The 12011-nt window shown below is 34.3% G+C and overlaps 1 protein-coding gene across 2 annotated transcripts in view; it reads right to left on the bottom strand.

Moving 5' to 3' along the window:
- Nucleotides 1–508: 508 nt before the first annotated feature.
- Nucleotides 509–12011, bottom strand: part of TXNL1 (thioredoxin like 1) — a 35261-nt gene continuing 23758 nt past the window's right edge. The window contains exons 7-9 of one of the 2 annotated variants that reach the window (XR_006541217.1): nucleotides 8685–8789; nucleotides 2029–2180; nucleotides 509–1393 (exon numbers count right to left, since the gene is read on the bottom strand). Coding sequence is in view for 1 of the 2 variants with exons in the window: in XM_021686376.2 (XP_021542051.1) it covers nucleotides 2151–2180; nucleotides 8685–8789 (135 nt within the window). In the remaining variant the exon portion in view is untranslated. Of the gene's footprint in view, nucleotides 2181–8684; nucleotides 8790–12011 lie in introns of both variants that reach the window. The other variant, XM_021686376.2, reaches the window with a different exon arrangement.

The following is a 12011-nucleotide window of genomic DNA, read 5'->3' as shown; positions in this document are numbered from 1 at the left end:
ATCTCCAAGTGGTAGACAGGTTTCAACTCACATGACAACTCCAATGGATGACGTAGCTACTTTCAATATGAGATTGAGGGTAATTTGGCCAAAAGAGATCATAAAGGTCTGCCAGGGGCACAAGAGCATGTGCTACTCTTGACCTCATCTGCAAGACTCTGTACTCAAAATACTTTTGTTTCTACTATGGGTTATTTCATTATTGTTTCAAATCAGATAATCATCCTGCTATGAAATATAACAAAACATGCAAATCAAGGGAAAAGTTTTGTAGAGTGTTTCTTTTTCTGCTATGTCTGACAAAACAAATATTAAAATTAATATTAATATCAGGGATGGTTTTGGTTAAAATAACTAGGGTTACATTTTTCAGATGCTTTTTATCTGGAAAATTCAGTGTGTATATATATATATATACACACATGTGTATGTATATATACACATACACACACACACACATATACTGTTTTAGGAGAAAACAGCATTTCAGCTTGGTGATTTAAGTAGTATCAACTACATATGTTTATTTGTAAAATTTCCCATAGTGAAACATGTTATAGTTACCTACAAACATTCATTTTTCACTATTTACAATTTGAGTAATCATGGAATGTTTGTATAATGCAACCAGTTGAGTTATAGAAAAGTCACATAAACAATATAAATCTGATGCCCAATCCTTTACACATACGAAATTACTTTCAATGGGTTTTCAAACTGTCAAGTATAAATAGGATGAGGTCAGCAATACTTAAGATGAGGCACTTTGACAATTACCCAAAAAAGGTTAAGTGTACAAAAGTGTAAAACAAAACTCATGGTATTAATCGTACCCCTAATTTCAGACGTAATTAATCTGAGATGGTCTATATTAAGGAATGTTACGAACTTTTATTTCTTGCCCTTCCCCCTCCAGTTGACCCAAGGCAAGTAACTATGAAATACATAAGTATATAGACATCATCACAGACCAGTTAGTGTGCTTACATAGAGAAGAACTAAACACCATGTAAAAACACTGGGCATTTTAGAAAATGACTATTTTAACACAAAACTTATGCATAATCTTTTCCATAAATGCGTATAAATACATTAGTCTCCCACAGGCAAAAATGCTATCTCAACCATATTCCTAGACAAAAATGCCCTCAAAGGTATTAACTAAATCAAAATTAATAGTCTAAGTACTCTTTTCAAACACTGAATTTTTAATATTCAGAGAAATTAAAGTTAAATTTTAATTTTAAAAATAGAGAAATTAAAAAATTAAATTTACTAATACTTTCTAGATTAGTTTTAAGATTAAAAATAGTAGTAAGGAACAGATGTTTTGTTTTGCTAGCCTTTTGCGAAACACCTTTCAAACATACTATTTGGCCAATTCATTTTTAACCTTAAATCATGTTCTCTGTGTATTAACACTGCATCTTTTGGTAGCTAAGATAATAAATACTTGATTAAAAATATTAAGTCCTGTTGCTGTATGAATTCACAGTAGTGTCTTTTCCCCCATGGTCAGTTTCAACAGTAAAGAAAACGGCTGACTCAAATTTTTAAAGGTCATCCGGAAGGGATTAAAATCTGTGGTCCCGTTAACAGTTTTAAGTGTAAACAGTTAAATCTCATTAAACTTGTTTATTTCTGGTAGGTTATAATTTGAGTAATTTCTATAGCCCAGATACCCAAATGTTTAATAAACGTGAGTTAGTACTCATTTTAACATACTTAACTGTTCCAAGTCCATTTATCAAAATCACTTGCTCTGTGTATGTACATGAGCATAGCACATGCACTCCTTAATTCCCTAAAACAGTCTTGCTCCCCTAAAGAGAAAAACTGGCTTTCAATCAATATGCTACCAGACACATAAGTCTCTTCAAAAATCAGAAGTGGGCCAATTTTCAGATAAATGAAAAGAGAAAATACTTATTTAGAATGACAAAAATTAAGCTTGGCAAAAGTAGTGACTTTTATTTACAATTGCATGTATCAAGATTACAACAAAAACACTAGTGATACCATCCAAACAAAAGCAATGATTTATTGGTAATGGCAATGAATGGAATATTGACAGTCTCTGATGAGAATCAAGCAATTATCCAGGAGCTGTAGATCTGATTGCAATATGGTCTTCCAGTGTCTTTTGTACCTTAGTGGCTTTCTCCTTTTTTGCCAACTACCTAGAAAACAAAAAATAACTTTACATGTACATCTTATTGATTTAGAAATATGTGTTATTTTTAAAATAATATTACTAATTGGTAATCATCTTTAAAACCTGGTATTAACTTTTTATCCCTGTATTTTTTTTTTTTTTTTTTGGCATGCAGTGTATTTTCACTGTTGAAGCAAACTGTGACCTTCCCTTTCCTCCCAGCCTCAAGAATTAAAAATAAAACACATGCAGGCTATTTTTGGTTTCCCACACTGTTTAAAGGAAAAGTAGTGCAATTTTTCAAAACAAGGTTGACAGTTTAGAGAAGTTAATAAAAGGATGATGCTATATGAGTGAAATACATTTGGCAAACTATTTTTAGGCAATTAGAAATCAAATGTCGATCACAAAATACTCTAGAATTAAAAGAGTATGCTAAACTTATGTCTAAATAGCCAAGATGACAGGTTTCTAGATTTTTCTCTCAATATGTAGATATGCAATGAAAAGAGATTAAAAATGACTAATTTTGCCTAGTTTCTATTTTTAAAAAACCCCGGTTGTTACAAATGTACTATAAAAAACAAAGAATAAATCTTGTTTCTGTCGATGATTAGAAAAAGTCTCCATCGGAGGGCTTCAAAAATGTCCTAGTTGCTATAAATGTGGCAGCATAAAAATGTAAGAATAAACTTGGTTTCTACTAACAGTGCTAGAAAATAAATCCTCTGTGGGAAGGTTCTACAATTATGTTTCAAGTAAATAATTTACTTAAAAGCTGAAGTTTATCATTAGTTAATATATTCTCACAGCAGAAATGCCTCTAAAGAAATCTACTTGCAAGCTATTGAAGATATATTTGTATACAAAACGATTTCTATGGGGTGGAAGGCTCAGTCAGTCGAGCATCTGCCTTTGGCTCAGGTCATGATCCCAGGATCCTGGGATCGAGCCCCGCATCGGGCTCCCTGCTCAGTGGGGAGCCTGCTTCTTTGTCCCTCTCCCTCCGCCTGCTGCTGCATGCACACACGCGCTCTTTCTCTCATTCTGTCAAATAAATAAAGTCTTAAAAAAAAAAAAAGATTTCTATGTACATTTAATTGTAATGTAATTTTCATATTTTAACTGATTCTGTTCCAAATGGTAGTCTTAAGCAAAACTCATAAAGGTCTTCAGTACATGTCTGGTCTAAAATAGAATGTGGCTGGGTCAATGCCATTCATGAGAGAAGATTTAAAATGCCTTCCACTTAATTCCCAATCATATGATGTCAGACATGCCATTTTCCCGGCCTTGAGGAAAACCAGTTTTATTACTTTAAAAGATCTCCTCTCTGATCTACGAAAACTGTATGTTAGAAAGCCCAAAAAGCCAGAAAGATACTAAAGAGATAGTCTCATAAAAGTATGTGGATAAGAGTAAAAAATTCAGGGTTTAAGAGCTGGGGGGTGAGGGGCGGGAAGGCTTCTTAAGAAAGAAGGGAAGTTGGCAATATTTGTATCACAAATAAATTTAAGCAGATAAAACACTGACAGCATTATTGATCATTATTATCACTTGGGAACACACAAAACAGCTATTAGATTAAGCAAAAGAAAACAAAACAATATTAAAAATTAAAATTTTAGCAGATGTGATACAGAAGACACAAATCTGCATACTGTTTCACAGGTTGATAACTCTCAACTTGCCAATGTGTATTCTCTGTAAAAAAGAAGAAATTCAGCATTCCAATATGGATTTTCTCATCCCAAACATAAAGTATTTTATTCATTTTTTAAGTGTTTCTATTACACCTCAAATAGTCTAGGTACATCAAAATTAGGTGTCAAAAATATTTATTCAGTAAAGAGTCCATTGATCCTCTACGTTAAGAGTTTAAACCAGCCTAACATTCAGTCCGTCTTTCAACGCCTTGAGCTCACTTGGGTAGACAAAGCAGAGGATGTGCCCATAATTAATCAACAAAAAGACTTTGGGGCTGCAGTTCCGTTGAGAAAAGAAAATCCACGTCTCTTAACTACAGACTAATCAATATATTATACTACTTGTAGTATAAAAGAAGTTGATGAAACTGTTCATATTCGATTTCTAAAATGATTCTATAGTTCCCAAAAAATAAAATTTAAACTTTAGATTGGATTAAAACATCCAACAACTAGTTAAGTCTGAAAGCATTTACAACATTTTATTGCAATATGATTTCTCAAAATGTAGTACAAAAATGAAAGATGAGAAAGTAAAAAAAATAAAAGTCAGGGGAGCAACACAGTATGATAATGAAATTAAAGCACCTAGTTGCAAGCCCAAAATAAAAAGCAAACCAACAAAAGGCCAACTAAGACACATGGCTAGAATAAGATCTGAAGAAAGAGATGGTTGAGGAAATCTAGGTTACAAGGCTGATCCAGATGATAGAAGCTGGAGACATCTTGCACCAACAATGGCGAGAACATGGGAAGGGTGAGAGCAGACAGGTGCTAGATGAGCAGAGAAGCAAGGAGGGGAGTAGAGTGAGATAAGGTCAATCTTTATATTACTTCATTTTTAAAAATCTTCTGTTTTTAGTTCATTTGAGTTGCATTAAAAAAGCTGAAAAATAAACAGACAGAAATGTTACAAAAATAGCTGATACGGTGAATGGCCAGTTTAGAAAAGTCTATTTTTATTACAGTGATAGAAAATCTGCTCTGCTTTTCACATGCACCTCATTCCCTAAGAAGCAGAAGCCCTTTCAATTTTGCTCATTTTTGTACACTTATATGTTATTACTTTTGTATTAAAATAAAGCAATCCATGTATAGAGCATATTTTAGCAAAGAAAATATCTAACTTCTAATTAAGATGGCAAGCTTTTCATGCTGCAACACAAAGAATTCATTTACAACAACAAATAGCCTAAGTGTATATTATAATCTGTGCACAATGCCTATAATAGCCAAAAACAGACAAGTGGGAGGTGTGTTCTAGTCTACCAAATCTTAAAAGTATAACCTTTAAAGTTGTAATAGCATGCAAGGAGGTCTAAGATTTCTATCCACATCCAAGATTCATTAGCATTACCTTAGCTTCTGTCATCTTAGTGACATAAGGAGAAGATCAATGACACTCTGAAAACTAAAATTATCTAGAAACAACTCACACAATATAAAAATGTGAACTGAAAATGCAAAACAATTCTATTTTATCATTCTTTAAACCATTTTTATAGCTTTCTTCATTACACAAAGAGGTATCAAAGCGTTCCTCTTTGTGCTGATAAAATTCATGCCAAATCTATTTTGAAATTTTAAATTCTAATGACTATGTGTAATTCCTTTGAAATTCAGACTGACTGAAGTCCTGCACCTTCCCATTTTCATGCCCAAGTTCCTATTTTCCATTCTACCTGGAGTGCCCCCTGCTATCTTTTCCTCCACTGCTATCCATTTCTACTCCCAAAGTTTAGTTCAAGACCCTCCCTCCTCCACAAAACATTCTTGTCCTCTCCCAGCCATTCTTAGGAAAAAGGAGGTATCACTGAGCTAGGAAAGTATGAGCATACTCTGTAGAGGAAGAGACTTGAACTAAGCTTTGATTAATTTTGATCAACTTTCCAAATGTTTATATGTTATCCTTTAAGATAAACTTGCTATACAGAGGGATTGTGATTACACCTAGCATAGTACTACAGGGACAACAAGTACCATTCCATGTATTTATTATTTCCTTTTCTAGAAACCAAGCTCATTTATAATTTTCAATAAGTGACTATCTATACATAATCTAAACTGGCCAATTTCAGTTAAACAATAAATAATTTTTTATTGCAATTTTCCTACACTAATGTTAACTTAGCAGAATGCAAAAAGCACTGAAATATTAGCTTGCTTTTGAGGAACAATTCAATGAATGACACAAGTCTCATTCAGAAACTATTAAAAGGAAATGCAATGTAATATTAACATACATAAGAAAATCATTCAGCCAATTAAAATTTATCAAACATTAAAAGCAAGGGACTAACACCAAGAAAGGAGTCCATGATAGTATTAAATTATTCTCAAAGCAGTTCTCAGTGTGGTCTAGGCTGGGGGTCCCTGAGACCCTTTCAGGGAGCATTCAAAACTATTTTCATAATAATACCAAATCATTATTTGCCTTCTTAATCTCATTGTCTCACAGGTGTACAATGGAGTTTTCCAGAGGCTACATGACCTGTGATAGCAAACCTGACTGAATGTAGAAGCAGGCATGAGAATGAGAAGGTTCTATTAAGCTAGACAGTAAAACAATTTGTAAAGCGTAAAAAAAATGATCTTGTTAAATTGGTTCTAATTTGGAAAATATGTATTTTAATTTAAAAATATTATTTGTGTTAACATATAATGAATTTATTATTTATAAATAATTTTTAAATTTTTTGGCTTCAATTTCTTGAAGGGTAAATATTAGATAAATATATCCCACATTAACAAAAGTTCTTTTTGGTCCTCAATAATATTTAATAGTGTAAAAGGGTCCTGAGACCAAAAACTTTGAGAACTATTGCTCTACAATAATGTTAAGATAAAAAAGTATTTAGTTAAATGAATACATAGCAATTACAAAACATACACAAATACTCCCAAGCAAGAAAAGTCTAACATCTTTGCTATCCTAAAGACAGTCCAGAAAAATCAGTTTGGTAAGTCAAAAGAGAGAGAGAGGAGCAAGGCCAGAAGGCATAGGAGAGGGAGGATATTAAAACCAAAGAGGTGGAGACAAATTCTTAGATGGACGATTATTAATACACATTAGAAAAACTGACTGAATGGCAGGCTGGTAAGAAGATGGTCAAGATGGAGCAGTGGTTACTTAAAGAAAAAAATGGAAATCAAACAGCATGAGCAGAGGTGAGAAGCAAGGAACTTAAGCTGAATTAATGGTATAAGGCTTATTTATAGGAGATCTTATGAAGGAATTAAGCTAAAAACAAACTATGCAAGGCAGTTAAAGCCAAATCCAATGGCAATTAATTCAAACAAGCAATATAACAAAGCAGGCGGCCAAAATGTCTTTGGTGCTCACACATTTTCCCAGTACAGCATATCTCATATCATAAAAATGTAGATGGTTTAATCTCTGCTACTTCTGACCTTCTGATCTGTCATTATACATATGGCAAACACTTGACATGACAGATCTAAGTACAGAATTGTCCTACAGTTCCCAAAAGTTAATCATGAGACAGGAAAATGTAGTAATTGAAAAATGACCAGTTAAAATATCTATGGTCAAGATTATCAATTTTGTAAAAACCAGCATACAATTTTATAAGCTTATCCACTGTTATGCAATTTTACAAATTTTTCTGTAACTGTATTAAAATGAGATCTGTAGATACCACCAAAAAGAATAAGAGTTTTCAGGATGCTTCATGGCTTCACCTCCCCACCAAACAGGGGTCTGAATTGTTCAGCTGGGTGCCTCTTCCTCCAGGGCACTGGCAGCCCTGGGGAAACTTTCTCCCATATAATCACCTCTTTCTAATCACCTCCAGTTCTAGACTATCAAAGGCAGCCATAGAAACATGGCCACACCTACCTTTCCCATGCTGCTGCACATTTAATCTGTGTACAGCAACTGGGTTGTGTACTGAGAAAGTTCCTCGTAGCACTTCCATGATCTGTGGTTGTAATACTTAAGAGTCTCCCTAAGGAACTGGGACCAAGTAGCAGTTGTTCCATGAATGGACAAAATGTTCTCATTCCTAAGGGTCTCGTATATCTTATAAATCCTCTGCAAACCTTACGACTGTGTCCACAAAACAAAACAAAAACGTACATATACATACATATGTAATTTGCCTGTTCACTGGTAATTTCTTTGCTTGTGCAAGTGGTCTTTCAGCACACAGACGTGGTTTAAAGGCATCTCAGTGTAGTAAAACTGAGCCCATTCTTTTTGATTAAAATTATTCAAGTGATTTTATATGTTTTCATTGGAAACAATAATCAAAATCTTAATATCAGCACAATTCTTAAAAATTCACTAATAATAACGATTTTAACTTACTCCTATTTTGACATTATTCCTAACTACTTTCTATAACCAAACAATTATTTAGTTAATTTAAATTACTTCCCTGTTATTTACCGTTTACTTCATTATAGGTAAGGACTTTTTTTTAATTGAAGTATGGCTGACATACAATGTTATATTAGTTTTAGGTGTACAACGTAGTGATTCAACAATTCTGTACATTTTATGCTATGCTCACTTATTTGAATACCATTTGGACATCATTATTAATGGATACCATTATCCACTGGATACCATTTATTTATAGATACCATTATTTGGATACCATTGATTAACAGACACTATATCAGGATTTATTTTTATTAGAAATTATCTTTTAGTTGGAGATCTAAAAATGTGATTAGGAGAACCCACTTTCCTAGTTTAACCTAAAATTTCATGACATGGTATGATTTTGATCTTTATGAAATTACTTCTTTAAAATTATATTTTTACTTCCCCTAAATACCATTTAAAACAAACTTACTCGTTTGAAGTCATTCATATTTGTTGCCTGGACTGGAGTACCAATAAAAGTAAAATACGAAATTCTTGTTGTTTCTTCTTCACCTTGATTGGACTGAACAAATATCTATACCCCCCCACCAAAAGGAAAAAAAGAATTTTTACATTAATAATTGTATCCTTTTTTCATAAACATGCTTAAGTTTAACTGATTTTGTTAGATTATTAATAAAAATACCTTCCATTCTTTGTAAGGATTAACCCAAACTACATTTAGACTAGTGGTCCCACAGGACTATTAATTCCACTGTTTGCCCTGCTATCCTCACCCTTTCCAGGATATTCATGGCAAGACACTCGCATACAAAAGTTCCGGATAATTCAGTGTGAGGGTGTTGGAGGGGTCACAACTAAATTCTTTACCGAGAATGTTGAAAGAGTATGAAATTATTACAGTGGGCAAACCACTGCTGAAATTTTATTAAAATTGGTTTTTGACTGATGTAATGTATGGGGATTAACATAAGAATAAAAAAAAAAAGATGTCAGCATGACTTAGGTTCTGCCAAGGAGAGGCTCTCACTCTAGACTTCAAATTTGGAGCTAGGGATACAGCATGTGCATCCTTGTTGGTAGCGTTGGGAGTCTCATCGCTTATTAGTTCCTGGGACAATATTGTGCAACAGTGCTATAGGCTCAACACTAATGTTCCATGGCAGCCACAGTGAAGCCCTTTCACCATCAGTTCTGGGGTGTGAATGTGGCCATCGTTCCTGGCTTCATAGCCCCTGAACACCGTTAAGTGTTGCTGCGGATTATGCAGTATTTTTAAAATAAATTCCTTTCTACTGAAAAAAAAAAAAAAAATTGGTTTTTGACTGAGGAAAGTCTCTGCAGTTATTTCTTTCTGATACTCATTCATTCAATTTCCTAAAATATTAAAAAAAAAAAACAATATTGGAAATCAGCTCCTAAAACTATACTATACTATAGCCTGCATTTTTTTAAGCTAGACTCTTTATACTTTCTATGTAAAAACTCCCCTCAGCACGTTACTAGACAGCAGCTTTACTCAGATTCTTTTCCAATATATTGGATTTTTATATGCTTTTTAAATTTATTTTTATTTTTTTAAAGATTTTATTTATTTTTTAGAGAGCGAGCGAGAGAGAAACAGCATGAGAGGGGAGAGGGTCAGAGGGAGAAGCAGGCTCCCCGCCGAGCCGGGAGCCCGATGTGGGATTCGATCCCAGGACCCCGGGATCATGACCCGAGCCGAAGGCAGATGCTCAACCATCTGAGCCACCCAGGCGCCCTATATGCTTTTTTTAAAAAAACAAAACACAATACTCTAGATGCTGTCTACTTAAGAATATTGCCTCTCTTGATTTAGACAATATACTTCTTTCATTCTCTGATGGCATTAATCGTTTTTTGTTGTTTTTATAGGCAAGCACAGATTCATCTCAAACTGAGCTTATCACTTAAATCTTCCAAGTCTGGGGATGCCTGGGTGGCTCCATCGGTTAAGCATCTGCCTTCGGCTCAGGTCATAATCCCAGGTCCTAAGTCCCACATTGGGATCCTTGCTCAGCGGGAGCCTGCTTCTCCCTCGGCCTGCTGCTCCCCCTGCTTGTGCTCTTTCTCTCCCTCTCCCTCTCTCTGACAAATAAATAACATCTTTAAAAAAAAAACCAAAAACTTCCAAGTCTATAATAGGTAGACTATTAAGCCAGTCTCCATTCATTTGTAATGCTCTTTGATAATTAGCACAACAGTTTATATTTATGGCTTTTAAAATTCATCTACTTACTTTGACTAGACTTTCTGATCAAAACTGTCATTATGATTTCAATTTTATCACCAAAAAACTGACAGACATGCTTTCTGTGACTTAAGCCACTGACTAAAAGTTTGATTGCGATAGGACACAGCACATACACAGACTTGAGCCTATCACAAGATAACTGGGTACAGTGAATCTCAATGACAGAGGAGATTATATCAAGATGTTTGGGTTGAAAGGGCTTTTTCCAATAAATACCTTGCTTCCATCACTAAATAAAGCAACTGGCATTAATTGAGGATATGGTACAAATATAAGTCAGGAAAATATCTGATAACTAGTATTCTAGTTTAATATAACCATTTTTGTCCATTTTATTTGGGTAGAATATTTCAAATACTGAAATCTCAATTATAATCCTTCATCTTATTACTAAGTATATCCTGTGAAACTCCAGTAAAAACCTCCTAAAATGGGGCGCCTGGGTGGCTCAGTTGGTTAAGCGACTGCTTTCAGCTCAGGTCATGATCCTGGAGTCCCTGGATCGAGTCCCGCATCGGGCTCCCTGCTCGGCAGGGAGTCTGCTTCTCCCTCTGACCCTCCCCCCTCTCATGTACTCTCTCTCTCTCTCATTCTGTCTCAAATAAATAAATAAAATCTTAAAAAAAAAAAAAACCAAATATGTTAAAAAAAAAAAAAAAAAAAAACCTCCTAAAATGAATACATTATAGCATTCTCTAATTTATAAAAACCAGAATCATTTCATTAAAACAAGGAAATCATGGGAGGCCTGAGTGGCTCAGTCAGTTGAGCGGCTGCCTTTGGCTCAGGTCAGGGATCCAGCCCTGAATGGAGCTCGCCGCTCAGTGGGGAGCCTGCTTATCCCTCTCCCTCTGCCACTCCCCCTGCTTGTCTCTTGCCCACGCTCACTTGCTCGCTCTCTCTCTCAAATAAAATAAATAAAATCTTTAATAAATAAATAACAAGGAAATCATTAGTTTAGCATGACTTGTTTTCAGTGACTCTGTGCGCGTTCCCACTTTTTTCCCTAGGTATTCCACTATTCTATTCTAATCCTCCTACTCCCTCCTCTGAAGGACTGGGTTGGGAGGGGTGGATGGGAGGAGGGGGTGGTTTGGAAAGCATATGCTGGGTTTCATTATTAAAATTTACAAAAGCAATTAATAACTGCTAAGAAGCAGCCAACTTCTTAATGTAAATTAAGATAATATAAAAGTATCTTTTAAAAAGTCATTTTTACTGAGATCATGACCACAACACTATTAAAAACCATACATTCTAGAAAAGTAAATTCGATTTTACAATTGTAACATCACTCATCACCAGGTATGAAGGATAATGTACAAATACCTTCAGTTTAACTATAAATATTCTAGAATAAACTTTTAACATAAGCTGCCAAATATGTATAAAGTAAACTGACAAATTCAAAAACTTTTAAAAAATCAACCTGTCCTTTCTCTTTAGTGCACATAAATTAAAAAGAAGAAAATTTAATTAGTTCATTATACATTTTTACTCATTCTAAATGAGGTGGACAAA

The sequence above is a fragment of the Neomonachus schauinslandi genome, chromosome 14 (assembly GCF_002201575.2).
Source record: "Neomonachus schauinslandi chromosome 14, ASM220157v2, whole genome shotgun sequence".
Lineage (NCBI taxonomy): Eukaryota > Metazoa > Chordata > Mammalia > Carnivora > Phocidae > Neomonachus > Neomonachus schauinslandi.
This window is presented reverse-complemented; position numbering and strand designations above follow the sequence as displayed.